This window comes from Pelodiscus sinensis, chromosome 19 (assembly GCF_052426305.1).
Source record: "Pelodiscus sinensis isolate ZL-2025 chromosome 19, ASM5242630v1, whole genome shotgun sequence".
NCBI classification, from domain to species: Eukaryota; Metazoa; Chordata; order Testudines; family Trionychidae; genus Pelodiscus; species Pelodiscus sinensis.
Genome location: NC_143070.1, coordinates 2,873,121 through 2,897,415, shown reverse-complemented (window position 1 = coordinate 2,897,415; position 24,295 = coordinate 2,873,121). Strand labels below are relative to the sequence as shown.

Genomic DNA, 24,295 nt, shown 5'->3' with positions numbered 1-24,295 from the left:
ACCCTCCCTCCCCAGGGTCCCTCTGCCCCCCGCCCCTCACCGGAGTTCTCGGCACCGTGGGGCAGCTCCGGCAGCTTCATGCGGGCGCGGCTGGGCTCCTGGTACTCTGTCTCCCCCGAGTGGATGCGCTCGTAGCGGCTCGAATGCCGTTGGGAGCCCATCGTGTTGTTGATCACGATGGTGTCGCCTGGGACCGACAACTGCACCGTCAGGTCGTCGTCGGAGATTCGCCGCTGGGCCTGAAGGGGGTGACAGAGAGCTCATGCCAGCCCCCCGCACTGACCACTGCACCCCGGGCCCTCTTCACGGTTAGGAATGAACCCAGAAGTCCTGGCTCCCACCGCGCCCCTCCCCACTGCAATCACTAGTCCCCATGGATATAGCCTGGGTAGGATCCAGATCCTATGTCCAGACGAGACGTAAGAGCAGCAAACATTAGGAAATGTATAAGCATATGGTCTGTAATCCCCATCCTGCCCCATACAGCTCTGCCAGAGCCCCACCATCCCCTCCTGCAGCCCCACCTCACTTACTTTCCCCAGGATCTTCTTCCAGTACTGCCGCCAAAGGATGAGGAAGATGACGACCAATAGCAGCAGAATAATGGCCACCAGGCAGCCAATCAGAATGGAGGTATTGCTGTTATCGTCCTTGGCGATTGGCTGGCCAGATTTGGACTCGCCTTGGATCTCGAGGTCTGGAATGGACCGCAACAACGTTAGAACCAGCTTCTCAGTGGGCGGAGCACCAGGAAATCTCCACCCACAGTCCTGCCCCCTGCTGCAGCTTACCCTGGAGTGTGAGGTTGGATGTGACCTCAGAGTCTCTGTGAAGTGTGGCACCAGGGTCTTCCAGGACAGGGGGGGCTGCAGCACCCCTGCCCGAGGGCCGTGGACCAGCCATTGGGGGCCAGCGACTTGTTCCGGAGACAGACACGTCCTCCACCACATCTGGGGAAGGAGAGGGAACGAATGAATGAATGGACAGCAAATGGAAGAATGAACCTAACTGAAGAAAGGAGGGATGGGGGTGGGGGAAAAAGAAGAACCAATGAGTTAATGAACAACAGAGCCAACTAATTAACGAGGGAGAGAACCTCGCAAACAAAAGAACAAAGATAGAGCTATCAAAGCAATGCACCAATCAACATGGCCAACCCAACCAATGAGTTAACCCACCAGCAAACTCATCCATCAACGGAACCAACCCACCAGCGAACCCACAAAATGAACCGTAGAGCAACCCACCAATCAACACACAACAAGCCAGCCAACTAAAGCATTTTCTGACCAGCCAACGAGCCCAACCAACGAACTAAACGCCAAACCAATTATCACGGCTCAATTCCCCAAACTGATACTCCGAGTGCAGAGATCAGGACCCAGCTAGTAGAATAAACTCTGGAAAACCTGCCTCTAACTCCCAGAGACACACTTGTCCGGTCTCAGTCTCCCTGAGATCCAAAAAGACAAAGACTGATTCGCTCGCCGCCACTTTTCTCCACATGAAGAAAAGACAAATACAAACTAAATCTTTTTCCAGGGAAGATAGCACTTGGGAATCCCCACCCTAAGGCAAAATTCAGTTCCCTGCTCCAACCTCCGTTTTGCTTGGAGTTGGGAAAACTCCTGGACGATTTAGGCACATAAGCTTAAAGACGTAACAATCAATCAACACCGGTTAATCAAAACAAAAAAGAAAACACTTTTACTATCAAAACAAAACTACTGTTGCAAGCATAGTAAATGACTGGGTGTTAAAAAGCCATGTAGTGAAATAGACTCAGGGGAAATCCCTGGGCTGTTATCCTTAGTTACAAAGAGAAAAACAATTAACCAGCTCAGACAGGATTTCCAAACCCCCAACAAGGAAAACAACAAACAATAAACAAACAAGGAAAACAATAAAACCTGATGGACTATCTAAACTTTTCCCTACTTACACATTTCAAGAAGCCCACTCCCTCCATAGCTGGAAAAAATGGCTCTGATCTCAAACATAGAAGAGAGGAAGGAAAAAACCCCTCTCTTGGTTTGAAATTCCTGTCTGCCTTTCATTGGCTGAATGCCCGGCCCTCTCCCTCAGGTACATCTCCAGTTGCTTAAACTTTCCCTCACTCTTCCGATAAGTCAGACTCTCCTTAGCAGCTCGGCTATGTCTAGACTGGCATGATTTTCCGCAAATGCTTTTAACGGAAAAGTTTTCCATTAAAAGCATTTGCGGAAAAGAGAGTCTAGATTGGCATGGACGCTTTTCTGCAAAAGCATTTTTTGCGGAAAAGCATCCGTGCCAATCTAGACGCGCTTTTGCGCAAAAAAGCACCGATCGCCATTTTTGCGCAAAAGCTGTCTACACTGGGCCTGTCTACACTGAGCTGTCTACACTGGCCCTTTTACGCAAAAGCTTTGTGCAAAAGGGACTTTTGCCCGAACGGGAGCAGCATCGTATTTCCGCAAGAAGCACTGATTTTGTACATTACAAAGTCAGTGCTCTTGTGGAAATTCAAGCGGCCAGTGTAGACAGCTGGCAAGTTTTTCCGCAAAAGCGTCTGCTTCTGCGGAAAAGCTTGCCAGTCTAGACACAGCCCTCCTGTTTACGACACCAGTCAACCAAGGAGCCAACCAATAAGCTTATCAAACACCTGAGCAATCAGCAAAATTAGCCAGGCAACCGGGCAACCTGCCAGCGAACGGACCAACCAACAAAGGCTTACAACTCACAAAGGAAGGAAAATGCACAAAAGAACTAAGCAAGGTATGAAAGAACTAACAAACTCGACAACGAGCAAACCTACGGAGAAGTTAGCCAATGAACTTGACCGAACACACCCACTCGTGAACAAGCTCACTGACAAAGAAACGAGGTAATTACAAAGGAACAAGGCGCTAACGAATGAACGAGGCGCTAACGAACGAACGAGGCGCTAACGAACGAACCCAACCCACCAGAGAGGAAGGCGATCTCACTGAAGAGCATCCAAGCGCTGGAGAAGTGGAAGTGGCACTGCAGGAAACGCCCCAGGTGGCCCCCCAGGGGCACGGTGACCGACCGGGCACTGGGGTCCTTGACGTCCACCGTGAGCACGTGGGAGACAGACTCCGGCTCCCAGGCAGTGGGCAGGCTGCGTTTGAACCGGCAATCCACCTGCCGGAAGATGCTCACGCCCCGTGTGTGCATGTTATTGCAGTGGACCTGGGGGAAGAAGAAGGGTCAGCCGTGGAGGGGGTACCAGTGCCCCACAGAGGGCAAATTACCCCTGTTCCCTAGAGGGGAGAGGCCCGGCCCCTGTACCTTCATGTAGGTGAAGGACCGCAGGCTGTCAAACTCGAACTCCATCTCCAGGTAGCCCTTGGGAAAGGAGTCGTTTCTCCAGCCCACATAGTCATAGCCCGGCCAGACCCGCAGCTCCTTCGTCTGGGTGAAGTCGTCCAGCCCCACCACGCCGTCCGTCAGCTGCCCCAGCCCCCCGAACTGCAGCCTGCCGGGGAGACAGCAGGATGGACAGGGGGCTGCCAGATGCCCACCCACCCCAAGTCCGGTGTCACACTGGAGGGGGCTGCCCCAGGGGCCCTGCCTGGGGTGGGGACGGGCTTGGACCACTGGGTTCTTCCTCTGGTGGAGTTACATGGGGGAGACCAGCGTATCAGGCTGATACATTAGGCCTATAGGAGAGGCCGATCCACCCACACCTCTACCCACCCCTCCTCCAGTCTAGCCACCCACCCACTAAAGTCACCCACCCGAATCCAGTCTGTCCACCCACCAGATCCACCCATCTTGTGGTCTATCCACCCACCCACCAAGTTCATCTATTCTCAAGCCCCCACATCCACGGTTCTACCTCGTCAGATCCATCCACCCACCCCTCCTCTGACCTATCTACCCGTTTACTCGCCTCTTCTCTGACCTACCTTCCCATTTACTCGCCCTCTCTCAGAGCTAACGGGCTGGTGGAGTGTTTTTTAAGCAGTGTGGGTGTGGGGGGGGGATTAGCGAGGTTGGAGCATGGGGGCCAGGGGGATGCACATTTCAGGGGACATGGGCGGCAGGGTGAGCGGAGGAGGGAACCGGGCAGGGCGGGCGGCGGACCTGGGGGCGGGAGCAGGCACTCACTTGCTGACGCAGTAGCCGTCGTAGGTGGAGTCGTTGAGGTTGACAGGCGCCGGCTGGAGGGCCATGGTCTGGCCCAGCGGGGCGGTGTAGGATTGCAGTCCATCTGCAGGGGAAGACGTGCGAGAGGGACGTGCATCAGCGACCGGGACCCCCGCGATGGGGGGCAGAGGGAGACAGGAGGAAGCGGGGGGGGGGGGGCAGGGCACCCTCACCCCGCCAGACGCAGCCGTACAGCTCCACGCGCAGGCAGACGCTCATGACGCGGTCGGCGCGGGGGTAGAAGCGCACGTAGCGGGCGACGATGGGCGGCCCCAGGTCCTTCAGGACCACCTCGTTGGTGTTCTCGTTCCCAGAGATCACCTGGGTGGGGTGAGGGGGGGGCTAATTACTCCCAGAGCTGGAGCAAAGCCCGCCCTGCGGGGACCTCCCCGGCCTGCTCCCTCCCCCCCCCCAGATATCACAGCCCTGTGTCACGGCACATCACAGGACACCGTGGTGTGGTCACCTCCCCCCCTTCGATGTCATCGTTGTCTGGTTGTGACATCACAGCCTAGCGTGATGCCAGCACCCTCTTGGTGTAACCGCAGGACCCCCAGCCACCACCGGTGACAGCAGAATCCTGGGGCATGAGGAGGTCACAGGCAGGTGGCTGAAGGAGCGATGACATCACAGACATGACTGTGACATCACAAAGGGGTCCTGATGGCCAAGCTGCATTGTGAAGATCTCCCACACAACAACGTCAGGTGGAGCTGTGACATCACAGGGAGGTCATTATGATGTCACAGAAGGCAACAATGGAAGGGGGAGGTCTAAGCTACCTTCCCCTACTTATGGCCTTTCATCACCATCCCTTCCCACCCCCTAGTGTCCAGCCCCCCTTTCAACCCACTACCTGCTCCCCAAATCCCCTCCATTAACCCCCCATCAACCACATCCCCCCCCCACTGCCCCTGGACCCCCGCCCCTCTGCCTCCATCCCCCCTGCTCCCTGCCCCTACCTCGTTGCCCCAGCGGTCGCGCCAGGCCAGCCAGTGGTGCCGGTCGCGGCTGTAGCGCAGGCGATAAGCCCGGGCGAATTCCTTCCCGTGGCCCCCCGCGTGGCGGCCCTGGGTGCCCACCAGGGTCAGGAAGTGCAGGCGCCGCAGGTCCACCTCCAGGTACTCGGCGTCGTTGGGGTACACGGGCCCCGCCGGGCACCAGGCCCCGTCCCCGTCGCTCGTGTCCAGCCTGCGCCCCGGGGCGGGGGAGGGACATACACCGCGGGGTTAGCCTGTGGGTTATTGTAGGGTCTCTCGGAAACACCGGGGCCAGGTTACTACAGCAGGGTAGCCCTGCGGTCTCAGGTGGACCTGTTTGTTATTGTAGGGTCTCCCAGGGCTGGAAGGGTTCATAGGGTCTCGCTGGATGGTCGGGGCTCTCTGTGCGGGGGAGGGGCTGACAGCAGGGTGGGGAGGCTGACAGCAGGGGGGGGAGGGAGCTGACGGAGGCGGGGCTGACGGCAGAGGGGGGAGGGGGTGGACCGAAACGAGGGGGAGGGGCCGATGGCGGGGGGGAGGGGCTCTCACCGGCTGTGCTTGGCGGCTGTGGAGTCGGACCAGGCGCTGGACGCAGACAGATCCTCGTCGGGGATGGTCCGATCCTGCATCCCCAGCGCGTAGCGACACTTGGCTGCAGACAGCACGAGACAGTGACCCCATGTACCCCCTAGCCCCCCCAATTGCCCCCCAGCCCCCATGCCTCCCCCCCCTGAGAGCCCACCCAGCCCCTCTATGGCACTCCTCCCCTACCGCCCCCCCATATCCTATCCTGCCCTTCCACGTGCCCCCCTTCTACCACACCCTGGGGCCCCCCAGGCCCTTTGCCCCCCCCCCCCCCCCAGACCTCACCCATCCCCCTAGCCGGGGCAGACAAACAGGGAGGCCACATTGCCCAGTGGGGACCCCTAGGTCAGGGGGAGTGACTGGGGGCCGATGGGCCTCCTAGCAGCAGAAGGGGGAGGCGAAAAGGCAGATCCCCAGCCCCCCACGAGCCCAGCCCCTTGGCCATGGCCCTGTCCCTTTGCTGCTTCCCCCCTCCTGCCCCACGCCCCTCCCCTTCCTGTCCCCGCTGCGGGCACCGCTGCCACCCCTGCCCGGCCCCCTCTCCCGCCCGGGAGCAGCCCCAAGGCAGGACAGGGTGACCCCAACCCAGGCCGGGAGGGAGTGTGGCAGGGTCAGGAGGGATTCCTCTGCCATCTGTGTGTCTGCCCTGACCGTGGCCAGTGCCAGGTGCCCCAGAGGGACTGAACACAACAGGGAATCGTCATGTGAATGTCGCCCACTCCCAGTTTCTGACAAACGGCTGGGGACACCCTCCCTGCCCAGCCTGGCTAATAGCCCTTGAGGGAACTAACCTCCATGAATTTATCTAGCTCTTTTTTTGAACCCTCTTGGTCTTCACAATATCCTGTGGCAAGGAGTTCCACAGGTTGGCTCTGCAGAGCACATGTGTTTTTGTGCAAACCAAGCCTGACTGCATACAAAGTCTGTCTGTGGGAGGGGGGGAAGTTGCCCCTCTCAGAGTCAGCCCCCCTCAATCTGGCTCCCCTAGAATCTCCTGCCCCCCACACGCCAGCCCCCATCCCAATTCCTTCCTCCTCTCCCCACTCTGGGCTTTCCACTTACATCCCTCTGGTTGCACACCATCCTTCTCCATTCATGCTTTGTTTCCTCTGTTCTTTCTTTTCTCCCCCCCTGCCCACCCCATGGCACTAGCACAAGTCCCGCGCGCCCCCCCCCCCCCCCTGCTTGGTGACCCCAGACAGCCCTAAGCCCGGATGCCCCCACATGGCTGGTCTCGCCCTGAGATACCTAGATCAAAGTGCCCCTCCGGTTCCGATGCCTGGACAGACGCCAAGAGGAAGCTGCAAAGGATTATGGGTCTCATCGTGCTCCCTCCCTGGGTCTCGGCCACTCACGCCAGGTTAGACTGGCAACGGGGATTTCATGCCTGTGAAAGGGAGACACAGCAAGGTCAGTTCGGCCTGAATCGCTCACCCCGGCACCAACATGAAGCCAGCTCTGGGGTGGAACCGCTAGATTAGCAGCCGCTCGGGGACGGCATGCTTGATACGGAGATGCAGCTGCTTCTAGGGTGGGGCAGCCGGGGAACAGCCGCCTAGAACAGCTCTGCAAAAGGGCTCCTTTGCCCGCCACTAAGACTCGGACGCCTCTGGAGTCACCCAGTGGGGAAATGCAGCCAGCTCTGGGGGGCAGCAGAGGGCTGGGGGAAGACCACGAAGGGGAACTCCTGCCCCTCCCCAAGCAGGGATGTTTCCTGCAGGTCCCCGTGCCGGGAATTTCTAACAGCTGAGTAACACACATGCCATGGCCAGGGCCTCACAGCTTCCTGCCATTGTCAGTGCTTCCACGGCGCAACGCCCAGCTGGGGGGAGACCCACTGATGTATGCACGGACACCGCGCCGTCCCTGTATGTCCTACCGCACAGACACACACACACACGTATGCACAGACACCACCCTGCTGCTGCATCTCCTACTGCACACACACACACACACATACGTGAACGGACACCGCCCTGTCCCTGCATAGCCTGTGTATCTGTGTGTCTGCCCTAACCGTGACCAGTGCCAGGTGCCCCAGAGGGAGTGAACACAACACGGAATCGTCATGTGATTGTCACCCAATCCCAGTTTCTGACTAACAGCTAGGGACACCCTCCCTGCCCAGCCTGGCTAATAGCCCTTGAGGGACCTAACCTCCATGAATTTATCTAGCTCTTTTTTTGAACTCTCTTGGCCTTCACAGTATCCTGCGGCAAGGAGTTCCACAGGTTGGCTCTGCCGAGCAAGTGTTGCAAAGTGGGGTGGTTTTAGTTTTTGACGGGTCTGTGCATTTCATCACTTTCATTTCGCTCTTACTCTTCATTTTAATTCTTTGAGTAGCGAGTTCTAAAATGCCGAACCTGTTGTGGCTGGAGTCATGCGCCCGGGAATGCAGCCCCTGCGAAAGGCAGAGCAGGGGGTCTCCACGAGCTGTCCTGGCCTCTGGACACCGCCCCTGCAGCTCCCACTGAACAGCAATGGAGAACTGTGGCCAGTGGAAGCTGTGGGTTAGTGCCTGGAGATGAGGCGGACCCACGCACACACCCAAGTGTGCATGGACACCAGCCCGCCTCTGCACAGCCTACTGCACAAACACACACGTGCACAGACACCGCACTGCCCTGCACAGCCTACCACACAGACACACACACACACACATGCAGACACCGCCCCGTCCCTGTATGTCCTACTGCACAGACACACACACACACACACACGTGAACAGACAACACCCCGCTCCTGCATAGCCTATCGCACAGATACACACACACACACACGTGTGAACGGACACCGCCCCGCCCCGTGTGTCCTACTGCACAGACACACACACACACACACACACACACACGTGAACAGACACCACCCCACTCCTGCATAGCCTATCGCACAGATACACACACATGCGTGTGAACGGACACCGCCCTGCCCGTGTGTCCTACTGCACAGACACACACACACACACACACGTGAACAGACACCACCCCACTCCTGCATAGCCTATCGCACAGATACACACACATGCGTGTGAACAGACACCGCCCTGCCCGTGTGTCCTACTGCACAGACACACACACACACACACACGTGAACAGACACCACCCCACTCCTGCATAGCCTACCACACAGACACACACACACACACACACACACACGTGTGCACCAACACCACTCATCCCGTGTATCCTACCACACAGACATACACACACACAGACACACTGCACGTCCTATCCCACATGCACACACGTGAACAGACACGACCCATCCCCTGTGTATCCTACCACACAGACACACCCACACACACACACAGACACACCCACACCTGTGCCTCCTACCACACCCACCCACACATCTTACCACATACACCCCCTTCACCCCCACACGTCCTACCACACCCTACCGCCCAGACACCCCCCTTGCTTCCACACACCCCCCACACCTGATTGGGCTCACCTACCCCCCGTGCCCCTACCCCCCCAAACACGCCCCCCTGCAGAGCTGTTTAGGACAGGACGTGACTCCCCCCCACTGGGCTCTGACCAGGGCTCCCAGGTTCCCACCCGCACTATTAAGGAGTCACAACCTGGCGGGGGGGGGGGGCTGCCCGGTGGCCCTGCCCCACTCCCACAAGGCCGTGCCCAAGCCGGCCCCTTCCCAGCAGCAGGAGTCCCCGCGGGAGGGGGTGTGGGGCGCCCGCGGGCCAGCTGCTCCGGGGCCGCATAGCTGGAATGTCTCTGCCAACAGCTGCCTCTCGCCCCCTGGTAAACAGCAGCTGACAGGCTGGGGGGGCGGGGGGGGGGGCTAAGGAGGTGGGGGCGGGTCCCTTCGGACCCACGGAGGGGCTGGTCCCCGGAAGCGGGATCCTGAGCCCAGCGGGCCCCACGCAGAAGTGGGGGGGAGATTCCTGGGCATGAGACACACACGGGGTTTCTGCAAAGGCCACAGGGGGGTGTGGGCAGGAGTGAGGGGCACCGGCAGGGCTGGGGGGCAGGGTCTATGGGGTGGAAAGAGGGGCACTGACTGGGCTGGGAGGGCAGGGGCTGCAGGGTGGGGGTGAGGGGCACCGACAGGGCTGGGCTGACGGGATGCGAGGCAGATGAGGGGCACATGCTGAGCTGGGGGACAGGGCTGGGGGGCAGGGGCAGCAGGTCAGGAATGAGGGGCCCCAGCTGGGCTGGGGGGCAGGGTTGGGCGGACAAGGGTCACCGGCTGGGCCAGAGGGTAGGGGCTGCGGGGCAGATGAGGGGCACTGGCTGGGCTGGGGGGTAGGGGCTGCAGGGCAGATGAGGGGCACCGACTGGGCCAGGGGGTGGACGAGGGGCACCGGCTGGGCCGTGGGGCGGACGAGGGGCACCGGCTGGGCTGGGGGGCAGGGCCGTGGGGCAGACGAGGGGCACCGGCCGGGCCGTGGGGTTCTCCCCCGGGCCCTGCGTGGGGCTGGCGCGTTGCTCGTGGCTGCCTGGCATTCTTGGCCAGCCGCTGGCATTCTTCGCCCCGGCCTCCGCTCAGCGAGTTCCCTTTTCTCCGCAGCCCGGGGCTCCCCCGTCCCCCCGTGTCCCAGGCTTCCGGGGCCAAGTCCAGGACCAGAGACACCGGAGGAGACCTGCTCCCCGAATACCCCCACTCTGGGGGGGCAGGGGCAGGGCTCAGGGCCTCTCCCCTCCGGGTCGCCGGTTCCCACCCGGCCCCAGGGCAGAGCCTGGCTGGGGGTCCCCAGGCAGACGCGGTTAACACACACGGCCAGTCCGGCTGAGTGTCAGAGGCAGCTGGGTATGCGGGCGCCTGGCGACAGCGACCGGCCGGCAGACAGCAGGGCAGCGTCTTGCCGAGCTCCGGCCAATTCTTATCAGGACGCCTGGGCTCTCTCCAAAGCTCTGGGAAGGGCATGGGGGCTAGTGGTTAAAACAGGGGGAGCTGGGAGCCAGGACTCCTGGGCTCTGTTCCCAGACATGGAAGGGGAGTGGGGGCTAGTGGTTAGAACAGGGGGAGCTGGGAGCCAGGAGTCCTGGGCTCTGTTCCCTGACATGGAAGGGGAGTGGGGGCTAGTGGTTAGAACAGGGGGAGCTGGGAGCTGGGAGCCAGGAGTCCTGGGCTCTGTTCCCTGACATGGAAGGGGAGTGGGGGCTAGTGGTTAGAACAGGGGGAGCTGGGAGCCAGGACTCCTGGGCTCTGTTCCCAGACATGGAAGGGGAGTGGGGGCTAGTGGTTAGAACAGGGGGAGCTGGGAGCCTGGAGTCCTGGGCTCTGTTCCCAGACATGGAAGGGGAGTGGGGGCTAGTGGTTAGAACAGGGGGAGCTGGGAGCCAGGAGTCCTGGGCTCTGTTCCCTGACATGGAAGGGGAGTGGGGGCTAGTGGTTAGAACAGGGGGAGCTGGGAGCCTGGAGTCCTGGGCTCTGTTCCCTGACATGGAAGGGCAGTGGGGGCTAGTGGTTAGAACAGGGGGAGCTGGGAGCCTGGAGTCCTGGGCTCTGTTCCCTGACATGGAAGGGGAGTGGGGGCTAGTGGTTAGAGCAGGGGGAGCTGGGAGCCAGGAGTCCTGGGCTCTGTTCCCTGACATGGAAGGGGAGTGGGGGCTAGTGGTTAGAGCGGGGGGGCCTGGCCGTGTGGCTGGGATCCCAGCGCTCTGTTCGGGCGCCCGAACGGGATCGCGGTGCAGAGAGCGTCTCCCCTCCCCCCCATCCCATTGCCATGGCGCCCGCACGGCCCCCAGCGCTATTCAGAGCCTGCACAATGGCCTGGCGGGGGGCGGGGGGGGGGAAGTGTCTGTACTTGGAGGGGGCAGGGCTGCACGCTCAGCCTTGCTAGACTTTGCACCAGCAGCAGGTTGGTACCCGTCCCCCCCCCCCGCCCCCACCCAGCTCCTGCAAACACAAGCCTGGTATCTCATTAACCTTGGGGTGAGTCAGCGCCAAGGAAAGACGGAGACACGCAGGGCGCCAGCCAGGCCCACACGCTCAGAGCGCGGCCCAGACACACACACACAAAAGGGCTTTTTCTTCAGCTGGTTCCTCCCCCGCGAGATGCTGACCGACGTTCCCCAAACGGGGACAAAACGGCCAAAGAAGCCAATCAAAGCGGGTGTGTCGGGGTCGGGTGTTTCCGTCCCAGCCTCTTGCCGCTGGGTATCCAAACCGACAAGGGGGGTTCTCAGAGGGCCCCCCCAGCCCTTTTCAAGGTGAAATTATCAGCAGGGGCATGTCTGAAAGTTTGGGGACAAAGCCTGCCCGTTTTCCAGTCGGGAGGGAGCCATGTCGATAAGGCGACTTTTTGCAGAGGGAGAGGGGGTTGTTTGGCCAAAACAATTCTCAGCCAGCCCGAGAGCCCGGAGACACGCACAGACTAGACGCCCCGATGAGATCGTCCCCACATTCGGGGCTTTGTCTTCCACGGGCACCAATTACCTGCCCCCACCCCTGTGAGTTTCGACACCGGATCTCTGGCCACCCTAGGCACACACAGTGGCCTCCACACAACCCCGGAATCCCTACGTCCCTTTCCCACTTTAACACACCTCTGCCCGGCTGGCCGCTGTTTGGGAGCTGTCAAACTTAACCCCCTATTGTCCTCAAGTCAAGTTGGAAAAACTGAGGGTTCAGACAAGAAAGAAAGAAAGAAAGAAAGAAAGAAAGAAAGAAAGAAAGAAAGAAAGAAAGAAAGAAAGAAAGAAAGAAAGAAAGAAAGAAAGAAAGAAAGAAAAGAAAAAGGCCCTACTGGGTCAGACCAAAGGTCCATCTAGCCCAGTATCCTGTCTGCTGACAGTGGCCAGCACCAGGTGCCCCAGAGAGGGTGGACCGAAGACAATGATCAAGTGATTTGTCTGCTACCATCCATCTCCAGCCTTTGACAAACAGAGGCCAGGGACACCAGTTCTATCCCCTGGCTAATAGCCTTTTATGGACCTAATCTCCATGAATTTATCTAGCTCTTTTTTAAACTCTGTTACAGTCCCAGCCTTCACAGCCTCCTCTGGCAAGGAGTTCCACAGGTTGACTACCTGCTGGCGAAGAAGAACTTTTGCTTATTAGTTTTAAACCTGCTCCCCATTAATTTCATTGGGTGTCCTCTAGTTCTTATATTATGGGAACTAATAAATAACTTTTCTTTATTCACCTCTCCACACCACTCATGACTTTATAGACCTCTATCATATCCCCCCTCAGTCTCCTCTTTTCCAAACTGAAAAGTCCCAGTCTCTTTAGCCTCTTCTCATGTGGACCTGTTCCAAACCCCTAATCATTGTAATTGCCCTTTTCTGAACCTTTTCTAAGGCCAAAATATCTTTTTTGAGGTGAGGAGGCCACATCTGTACACAGTATTCAAGATGTGGGCGTACCATAGTTGTATACAGGGGCAGTAAGATATTCTGGGTCTTATTTTCTATCCCTTTCCTAATAATTCCTAACATTCTATGTTCTTATGTTAAAGAAAAAGAAAAAGAAAAAGAAGAAAAAACTAACTTTAATTCTCTAAACCCATAATCAGAGCAGAAATTTGCCAATGTCTCTCCTGTTCTGAAATCCGTTCACACGGGCTCTCTCCCCCACTCTGGTTCGATACAACCCCACACTCAACCCTCGCCCACAGACTGCAACAAAGTCACTCCAGAGTCGCTGAGACCAGAATTGTGCCCGACACTAACAAATGCGTCTAATTGCAAACCGTGAGAGAGATAAAAGATCATTTGCTAATTTTTTATAGAATCATAGAACACTAGGACTGGAAGGGACCTCGAGAGTCATCAAGTCCAGTCCCCTGCCCCCATGGCAGGACCAAATACTGTCTAGACCATCCCTGATAGACATTTATCTAACCTGCTCTTCAATAGCTCCAGAGATGGGGATTCCACAACCTCCCTGGGCAATTTATTCCAGTGTTTGACCACCCTGACAGTTAGGAAGTTTTTCCTAATGTCCAACCTAACCCTCCCTTGCTGCAGTTTAAGCCCATTGCTTCTTCTTATCATCAAGTTCTATTTAGCAATTATCTATCACTAGCTGATACCAGACCGTTGTTTTAAATGCTAAACAGCAAAAACCAATAAACTGTTCTTGTTACTAATATTACAATAACTATTTGAATAGCTGATTTTATAGTCTACTAGATCATGAATGAATAGGAGCGTAATGCGGATTGTGATACAAGTTGAACCTCTCTGGTCCGGCAACATCCGTGGTCCGGCATGATTTGAGTTAGCCAGATGTCCGCTTATCACCAGTGTGGTTAATGTTCCCACGGTCCCATAAAGTTTGTTTCCAGCCACCAGTGCTGGCTCTCAGGGTTCTGTGCTGTTCTTTAGCTCTAATTTACCCCGAAATGTCTTCTCAGAGCCCAGCGGCAGTGTAGGTGATGCTGCTGGACAATATCAGCAAATTCTCTGGTTCGGCACCGGTCGTGTCCCGAAGGTTCAACCTGTCCTAAAACAGAACGTCGAATTGTTGATACTGCTGAGAATGGCCAGCCTAGATCTCTCATTCGATGACCTCGCTCTTAGACAGAACTGTTCATCAGTGGTTCTCATTCATTTCGCAAACTCACGTATCTCTCGGCCAAGTCGCCCCTGCTATCCCCCGTTGGATCTATGGGGAAACTGAGGCCGCTAAGGGTCCAGAGGCTTAACTTTTAGGTGTCAATTTCACCATCTGTGCATTTACTCCCATTCATACCCACCCCACAGGTGGCGGGATAGCTCAATGGTTTGAGCATTGGCCTGCTAAACCCAGGGTTGTGAGCTCCATCCTTAAGGAAGCCATTTAGGGATCTGGGGCAAATTTGTCAGGGATGGTACTTGGTCCTACCATGAGGGCAGGGGACTGGATTTGATGACCTCTCGAGGTCCCTTCCAGCCCTATGAGAAAGGCAAGGGAAAAACGAATCGAGTAGTCTTCAGATCTGCTGAAGGCTAAGACACAGACGACAGGGATCATCCAGTCTATCCACCCACCTGAGATTCCCTCTTCGAAGCCCTTCTTTTCAGGTGGGAGAGGAGAGGGATTGAACTGAGGGTCCCTCTGGGGGGGGGCGTGCTATGTGAAGTCGGCCATCGCCACCTGATCGCTTCGCTCTGGGATTTCCGCATCCGGATGCTGAAGGGGGACAGCTGCACGGTTCACGGTTCACCAATCGCAGTCCAGTCTGGCGCTGGGATTTTGGCACCTAATGTGGCAACGAGGTCCCTAAACCCCTCGGGACCCCGACCCACATCGTGGACTTCCTGAGATGCATTGCTGACGTTTCCCTACCGCGGAGAGAGTTGCAATCTATTGAGTATTGATCCAGTCATTAGATTAATAATGTATTGATCTTGGGGTGATTAATAGTGTATTAATTATCTATTAATAGTCATCAGCACCATATATCTAGCAATTAGCTCCCCCAGTCATTAAATTAATGTGATGTATTTATTCATAATTATGACGAATAACTAAATACATCACACTAATTAGTGCTGCAATAATTAGAGCATACATTAAGAATTATTACTCTGATATATATAATGTATTGAGTGACCACATATACAGTATTTTAATGAACTATTATTCTAATTATTAGAGCTATCCATTAATATCTATTACTCAGATGACTAATCCATGAGATAAGCAATAATTATTCTAATGCCGAGATCAATATTAATCATGATTAATTATCTAGTCACTAAGCTTGATTATTAATCTCAGAGGGGGAGCCAAGTTAGTCTGTAACTTTAAAAACAACCAGTCGCCCTGGGGCACGTTAGAGACTAATACATCATGAGCTCACGATCCAATCTAAATTTGTTAGTCTCTAAGGTGCCACGAGGTTGCTCATTGCAGATAATAAATATATTGCTCTCAGCATGGGAATAAATATTTATATATAACGATTATTCTACTATCTAGATCAATACATTAATGATAAATAATTATGACTGATTAGATAACGAACGTGTTGATGCAGGCATCAGACTCAATTAACGATGTATCAAGAGTAGTTTTCTTCGTTAGTTATAATCACGGACAAGATTAATACTGCATGGAGGTATTGATCTAGCCATTAAGTTATTAACCACTGGCCCATGTATAATTGACGACGTACCCATCTGGGCTTTCTCTCAAGCAAGGGAGCTTGACGTGAGCACCGAGAGGTGGCAGCGTACCGCTCCGGCCAGTAGCGTGAGGGTTACAGAGAATGGACACATTGCTAGATCATTAACGGTGCTGTAAGGCTTTGATCTGGGCATTAGCATCAGAAAAATCTGTGCTCATTAACAGAGCCAGCTCAGCATTAGACAAATGATTAATAATTCAAGAGCTAGGCATGTATAACCTCCCCCCCTTATTCCCCACGTGCTATGCATGCAGTCGTGACACCCCCTTAGAACCGGCCTCTTTCCCTCAGCAGCCCTAATTTTTTCCCCATCCCGGTGTAGAATAAATTTTATGGCGTGCACTCAGGCATGTGTGGATGTGCACCACCCACAGACGCACATGCTGCTGGTTGTGGGCACTCTGCTCAACAGCTGGGTGGCACTTGAATCTCTTGTGGGACTCCTCAGCTTACAGGGCACCGCGTGTGTGCCTACACCCACGCCTTTCCTCTCGCCTGGAAGAGAACAGTCCAACCAGCCCCTGTTCCCAGAACGCTGTGCCGCACTGAAACACAGAACACTAGATGTGGAAGAGACCTCGAGAGGTCACCAAGTCCAGTCCCCTGCCCTCACGGCAGGACCCAGCACCGTCTAGACCATCCCTGCCAGGTGTCTGTCCAACCTGCTCTTCAATATCTCCAGAGATGGAGATTCCAGAACCCCCTAGGCAACTTATTCCAGTGTTTGACCACCCTGACAGGAAGTTTTTCCTAATGTCCAACCTAAACCTCCCTTGCTGCAGTTTAAGCTGCTTGTCCTGTCCTCAGAGGCCAAGGAGAACAATTTTTCTCCTTCCTCCTTGTGACACCCTTTTAGATACCTGAAAACGGCTCTCACGTCCCCCCTCAGTCTTCTCCTTTCCAAACTAAACAAGCCCCATTCTTTCAGCCGTCCCTCCTACCTCATGTTTTCTAGATCTGGGCTGTCTCCATGCCAGCTCCCCCAAAGGTCATACCCACCCTGGGCCCCTCAGCTGGGATTCCCGGACACGTTCCCAGAGCGCCCATAACCTCCCCTGACACGCTCAGCCATCCGTGAGGCTTGCAGAGTCATGCGCAGCGGGGGGGCGAGCCAAGGGCTTAAGACAGCTCCCATGCCAGACAGCTGGCGCTCGGCCACGGACTTCAGACCAGAGGCCGGCTGAGGGTGAGCAACCGGGAGAGATGGGAGCGAGGAGAAGAGGGCTTGATCAAAGTCACAGAAACAGCGCTAAGGGGATAGCGACACTACAAGCTTCGACCGACGTGGCTGTCTCCAGCAAAAAGTCAGGCAGCGTGAGTGGCAACAAAAAACATCCACCCCTACAAGCAGCGGCTACCCAGGAGACATCCCAAGAGGTCCCAGCTGATTAGAAGAACACCCACGGCAATGCGTCCTGGCTTGTGGTGCACATCCACACATGCCATGGCGCATGGAACAAAATTTATTCTGCACACCAATAGAAGAAAAAATGAAAAAAACATCGCCTACAGGTGGAGTTTTCTGTGTCAGCAAACGTGTATGAAAACAACAGCAAATAAAGTGCCATCCGCAACATTTATGCCACAACATAGACACCACAATGGCCAGTGATCCATATATAAATATGTAGAGAGGCAGCCGTGTTAGTCTGATCTTGGCAAAACAAAAGGAAAAAATATGTAGCGCTTTAAAGACTAACAAGATAGTTTATTAGGTGATGAGCAGGGCTTGACAAGCGGCGGCGAAACCTACTCACCAGCCCCACACTGCGCATGCGCAAGACCCGCATTGCGCACGCACGCACCGCCGGTGAACAGGGTGACTGGTTGAAATCTACTCGCCATAGTCACGTAGATTCAGTGATTTGTCGAGCCCTTGTGACGAGCATCACCTAATAAACTATCTTGTTAGTCGTTAAAGTGCTCCATATTTTTTCCTTTTATATAAATATTCGTAACAATGCAAACCAACCCCAATGACCATGATGCACATATAAATATTCCGAACAGTACAAACCAACAACAGCCGCTGCCAACCGCTCTATGGATATACACAATACATCACAACACATGTCAACACAACCTGTATGTCAGTGTGCAAGCAAGACACGAGAAGACGGAAGATAATATAGATACACGTGTTTGCAACAAGACAAGCTACTGATAAGAGGAACAGACACACGAAACGTGTCATTCCTTCGCTATTTGATTCCACTCTCACATTTATCAATCCAGTTCATAAACTGACATCCGTCTACAGTTATTAGCTGAACAATACACCGGATCCTGCAGGACAATCAACAGAGCTGAAAAGTTTAGGGAAGAAAAATTAATTTTGTATTGACAAAAAAATCCCTCCCTTTTTGGCTACACCAAAACCTTCGGGAACACGTGTCCATTTCAACCAATTGTCCTTTTGAAACAACCCCAAATGAAGCATTTTGCTGCTGTTGAAACCTCCAAGGTTGACATTTTCGGGTTGGAATGATTCCAGTGCTTGCTTGGCAACTGAATTTAGAAACACAATTCCTTGTTTCTTTAGATGTGCAAATAGAAAAAGTTGTTTCATCAAAATACTCCCATTCCAACAGGCCTGTTTTTTTTTTTCAAATTTTGTTTCAGATTATTATTTAAAAAAATTGTTTCATTTCACTTTCAAACAGGAAAAAAAATCAGTTGTGGAGTTCCCTGCAAAATGGAAAACACAGCTCCCACTCCGACGATCCCAAAAACAACACACATAACTTATGACAAAAATTGACAACACAAAACTAGCAATACATTTCACATGCACAATCCTTCCACATTATACAGATATACGCAATAAACAACTACCCGTAACCACATCTTTCACACACAAATCGTAACAAGAAGCAACAAGCCACCACAAGACTGGAAAGTAACGTACTAAGCTGCAAATAATACATCTACATACAAAATATATGAATGCACAATTACACAATATGTATTGTACAACTAGTACAGGCCATCCTCGCTATAAGTCCAAGATACGGTCCAAAAAATGTGGACTTATAGTGAAACTACTTAAAGCGGAGAATTTTTGTCCTGCAGCTGACTTCCATTAGTGTAAATTGGTTGTTATTTCTTGGTGTGACTTAAGATCAGGGAATGGGAAGACTTATACCTCAGTTCCTACGAATGTCAACAACTTTAGTGCAGAACCAATGTACCCGGGGCAACTTATAGAGAGGATGCCCTGCAGCCCAAAACTACATGCAGGGTTACACCCAGCAAGAGATAAACAAGGATGCATATCTACAGTAGAAACAGTCAGGCACACCTGACAGTAAGTCACAATAGCCTGTGGCAATTAGAACAGCAACGTGCACACTTCTGAACACCACACACCCAACCACAGCTGCAAGGAATCAAGGACAACACCGCTAGTCCTTCAATAGGGTAGCAAAAAGTAGGATCCCAGGTCAGATAGCTGGAAGTTCTTACAGAAATACAGTGGGATTTGGGCCTTTGAAAAGTTAGTCACACACCTGCCCACAACACACATGCCCACTTTTTCTTCCTCGGGGGAAAAAAAGGAGTTTCAAACTCCCCTTTGTGCAGGGATTAAAAAGTGAGTTTCAAGTCACCCTCAAATCCCAAGTTTGTCAGCCCATAAATCCACCACCTTAAAACAACTGTGTTAATTGGATGCCAACCTCAAGGGCGTGTTTTAATGTGGGCGAAATGTAAAAGCAATTCCTAAATCTTTGGAGCTAAATCAAAAGGGGAATATTATTTAGCTATTTTGAAAAGCCACACCTGGCGCACACCCCGGCTACTAGCCACACAAACCTTTTCCCTTCCTCTCATTGGATTCAGGACCAAGAAGGCCTTTTCTGCAGGAATCCATCACAACATAAACCTTTCACCCCATAGCTTCCTAATTATAATGCTACCCTTAGAGGTGATCTGCAAAAGAATAATCCAATGAGCTGGGGTCCGCACAAGGCAGGTCCCCTGGGCTCGCTTTTCGCTCTGTCACAGACCCTGGGCCCACTTCTGGCCAGCTCTGTGCCTCAGTTTCCCCTCCCATCAGCCTTGTCTGTAAGCACTTTGGGGCAGGGACTGTCTCTCGCTGTGTCTGTGCCGCGCCCGCCCGGCATAAGGGGGCCCTGATCTTAGGGGCAAGCTTGTGCGCTAATAAATACATCAGTAATAGTAATGTGTCATTTGTGCTTTGAATACCTGCAATGTTTCTAGACACCAATAAGGGTCCCTGCTGCTATTTTACATTTAACCAACCCGGTCTTGGCAGGTTGTTTTGTGTCCATGGCCTGCCTGGCTGTGTTTGCAGTCACCCTCCCCAGCAATCTAGCAGATTTTGGGGGATGCCAGTTTAATTGCTGCTCATTAATTAGCCCTCCCTCCTTCCTGGGCTGGACCTAAGGGGAGGGGCCGCCTGCAGGCCCCCCAAGCAAGAGGAGGGGAAAAGGAATTGGCCTAGGTTTGAGTTGATACCTGCGTTCTGCCCATTTTTGGAGCCCTCTGGGAATTTCGCAAGCAGGAGCAGAACCTGAAAGAGCAACACCCTGGTTCTCAGCTCAGTGACACCAGATCAGAACGCAGCCTGGACTCGAATCCGGAGTGACTCCGGATTGACACCGGCATCACCGAGACCACACTCCAGCCCTGACTCTAGAGCTCTGGATCTTTACACCAGCATCACTGAGACCAGACTCCAGCCCGGACTCACACCGGGATCATGTCGATCGGAACCCAGCCCGGACTGCAGGGATCCCTGAGGGCAGAATCCAGCCTAGACGCCAATGCAGCAGAGCCAATCCGGATTTACACCGGGATCCCTGAGCGCAGAATCCAGCCCAGACACCAATGCAGCGGAGCCAATCCGGATTTACACCGGGATCCCTGAGCGCAGAATCCAGCCTAGACGCCAATGCAGCGGAGCCAATCCGGATTTACACCGGGATCCCTGAGCGCAGAATCCAGCCTAGACGCCAATGCAGCGGAGCCAATCCGGATTTACACCGGGATCCCTGAGCGCAGAATCCAGCCCAGACACCAATGCAGCGGAGCCAATCCGGATTTACACCGGGATCCCTGAGCGCAGAATCCAGCCTAGACGCCAATGCAGCAGAGCCAATCCGGATTTACACCGGGATCCCTGAGCGCAGAATCCAGCCCATACGCCAATGCAGCGGAGCCAATCCGGATTTACACCGGGATCCCTGAGCGCAGAATCCAGCCCATACGCCAATGCAGCGGAGCCAATCCGGATTTACACCGGGATCCCAGAGCGCAGAATCCAGCCTGGACTCCAATGCAGCGGAGCCAATCCGGATTTACACCGGGATCCCTGAGCGCAGAATCCAGCCTAGACGCCAATGCAGCAGAGCCAATCCGGATTTACACCGGGATCCCAGAGCACAGAATCCAGCCCATACGCCAATGCAGCGGAGCCAATCCAGATTTACACGAGGATCCCAGAGCGCAGAATCCAGCCCATACGCCAATGCAGCGGAGCCAATCCAGATTTACACGAGGATCCCAGAGCGCAGAATCCAGCCCAGACGCCAATGCAGCGGAGCCAATCCGGATTCACACCGGGATCCCAGAGCGCAGAATCCAGCCTAGACACCAATGCAGCGGAATCGCTCCGGATTTACACCGGGATCCCTGAGCGCAGAATCCAGCCCATACGCCAATGCAGCGGAGCCAATCCGGATTTACACCGGGATCCCAGAGCGCAGAATCCAGCCTAGACGCCAATGCAGCGGAGCCAATCCAGATTCACACCGGGATCCCAGAGCGCAGAATCCAGCCCATACGCCAATGCAGCGGAGCCGATCCGGATTTACACCGGGATCCCAGAGCGCAGAATCCAGCCCGGACTCCAATGCAGCGGAATCGCTCCGGATTTACACCGGGATCTCTGGCTCCACCTCGGCCCCACCTTCGCAAGAGACCCCGATTTTTCGGGGCGCCACCTCCACCCCCTTCCCCGCCCTCCCGGCTCCAGGTCGAGCCCGGGCAACGCGTTACCTCTGGCGGCGGGTCCGCCGAGCAGGCGCCGGGGCGCGCGTGTAAACCCCCCGCTGGAAACCAGGAGGGTGAAGATCCCTGGGGCGGGGGAGGGAAGTGACTCCGCTTTGTAAATCCACTTTGGGGGGCGCCCGGATCCCGAGCGCCGCCCCCCCCAGCGCCGCGCGGGGCTTCTCCGAGCCGCCCCCCAGGCCCCCGGCTCCGCTCCGGCGTGAAACGGATCCGGACTCTCCCCAGCTGCTCCCCTGAGCTCATCGGGAGTGTATGCAAATCCGCCGCCTGCAGCCTGCGCCCCGATTGGCTGGCACAGGCCGGGCGAGGAGCCCAGATCCCCCCCCCCCCCCCCCCCGAGACACACACACACACCGAGACACACACACACACACACCCCCCGCCTCCCCTGCGCTCTGGAATTAACCCCCTCCGCCCAGCTGCTGGCTTCCCACGCCAGGGCCCCTTGGAGGGAGGGGGGAGCCAGGACTGGCTGGAGGCAGCCCTGAGGAAGGGGGGGGGGGTGTGTGTGTGTGTGTGTGAGAGGGGGTGTCCCCTGGATTTCCACCCCGCACAGAAAGGGAAAAGAAAAGGGGAGGATCCCTGCTCTGCTGTTTGCAAAACCCTCCACCTGCTGGCTTTGGAAAAGCAGCAAGGGGTTTCATCGCCTGCTCCCCCGCCTGGTTTCAAATCCCCAGCCCCACCCTGGTGCCAGGGGCAAGAGCGTTTCAATGACAGCCTCCCCCCCCCCCTCTCCAAATGCCAGGATGGAGTTTCAATGACCTCCCTCCAAGTGCCAGGATAAAGAGAGTTTCAATGACCCCCTCCAAATGCCAGGATAAAGGGAGTTTCAATGACTCCCCCTTTCAAATGCCAGGATCAAGAGAGTTTCAATGACCCCCTTCAAATGCCACCAGAAAGTTTCAATAACCCCCTCCAAATGCCAGGGTAAAGAGTTTCATTAACCCTCTCCAAATACCAGGATAAAGAGAATCTCAATGACCTCCCCTCTCCAAATGCCAAGATAAAGAGAGTTTCAATTATCCCCTCCAAATGCCATCATAAAGAGAGTTTCAATGATCCCCTCCAAATGCCAGGGTAAAGAGTTTCATTAACCCTCTCCAAATACCAGGATAAAGAGAATCTCAATGACCTCCCCTCTCCAAATGCCAAGATAAAGAGAGTTTCAATTATCCCCTCCAAATGCCATGATAAAGAGAATTTCAATGATCCCCTCCAAATGCGAAGATAAAGAGAGTTTCAATGATCCCCTCCAAATGCCAGGATAAAGAGAGTTTCAGTGACCCCCTCCAAATGCCAGGATAAAGAGAGTTTCAATTATCCCCTCCAAATGCCATGATAAAGAGAGTTTCAATGATCCCCTCCAAATGCCAAGATAAAGAGAGTTTCAATGATCCCCTCCAAATGCCAAGATAAAGAGAGTTTCAATGACCCCCTCCAAATGGTAGGATAAAGAGTTTCAATAACCCCCAAAATGCCTGGCTACAGAGTTTCAATGACCCCCCCCCCCTCCAAATGCCAGACTAAAGGGAGTTTCAATGACCCCCTCCAAATGGCAGGATAAAGAGAATTGTACTTCCTCCTTATCCCCATGCTAGGATCAAGTTATTTTGGTTCCCTCCAACCAAACTCCTGCCCCATAGTAGGATAAAGTGAGTTTCAGTTCCTCCATCCCACCCCATGATAGACTCGGGCATGCTTCAGTTCCCCAGCCCCACCCTGGGATCAGGTGAGTTTCAAATTATCCCCAGCCCCCCAAGGCTAGGATAAAGGGAATTTCAATTCTTCCTTCCTGATGTGGAAAAGGAGTTTCAACCCCCTATCGTGCCCCCCCAACACACACACACACATGCTCCACATGCTAAATACAATACAGCAGGCCCCCCACCATACGACAGCCTGAGTTAAGACCCCCTGCACTTACGGCCTTTTCCGTAAGTGCTGAAGGGATTGAAATCCCCCAACTTATGTCCTTGGCCCCGCATTTTTGATGGCGTATGATGTCTGTCATAAATGCGGACTCAAGTTACGATGCCCCCAACTCGCGATGCAATCTCCGGAACCGATCATGTCACAAGTCCGGGGTAGCCTGTAAGTTTCGAATCTATACACTATTGTATGGATAAAGTGAGTTTCGAATCCCTCCTGCTTGTTGTCTGAATGACAATAGTTTCTGAGGGGAATAATGAGTTTCAGCTCTTCCCTCCTGCTAGGAACAAAATGAGTTATACATCTCCTCTTCCGATAAAAAAAATGAGTTTCAAGTCCTTCCTCTGGTGGGCAAAATGAGAGTTTCAAATATCCCCTTTAGATGGGACAAGTAAAAACCTCTTCACTGTCTGGGGGAAAAAAGAGTTTCAAATCCACCTTCTGCCTGGGGAAAATGTGAGTTTCAAGTTGCCCCTACACACACTATTCTTTCCCAGTCCAAATTCTTGCCACCACTGGGGAAAGAGCCACT

General features: G+C 54.4%; 1 protein-coding gene across 7 annotated transcripts in view; it reads right to left on the bottom strand.

Moving 5' to 3' along the window:
* Positions 1–22,086, bottom strand: part of DDR1 (discoidin domain receptor tyrosine kinase 1) — a 31,318-nt gene extending 9,232 nt beyond the window's left edge. For 2 of the 7 annotated variants that reach the window (XM_089770676.1, XM_089770682.1), the window contains exons 1-11: positions 21,823–22,086; positions 6,966–7,104; positions 5,682–5,784; positions 5,115–5,343; positions 4,326–4,473; positions 4,114–4,216; positions 3,292–3,478; positions 2,946–3,192; positions 792–950; positions 534–697; positions 41–239 (exon numbers count right to left, since the gene is read on the bottom strand). In XM_089770676.1, the coding sequence (XP_089626802.1) occupies positions 41–239; positions 534–697; positions 792–950; positions 2,946–3,192; positions 3,292–3,478; positions 4,114–4,216; positions 4,326–4,473; positions 5,115–5,343; positions 5,682–5,784; positions 6,966–7,041 (1,615 nt within the window). In that variant the 5' untranslated portion in view covers positions 7,042–7,104; positions 21,823–22,086. Of the gene's footprint in view, positions 1–40; positions 240–533; positions 698–791; positions 951–2,945; positions 3,193–3,291; positions 3,479–4,113; positions 4,217–4,325; positions 4,474–5,114; positions 5,344–5,681; positions 5,785–6,965; positions 7,105–7,874; positions 8,119–14,025; positions 14,133–14,659; positions 14,954–21,822 lie in introns of all 7 variants that reach the window. The other 5 variants (XM_089770679.1, XM_089770678.1, XM_089770677.1 and 2 more) reach the window with 5 other exon arrangements.
* Between the last annotated feature and the right edge of the window lie 2,209 nt (positions 22,087–24,295).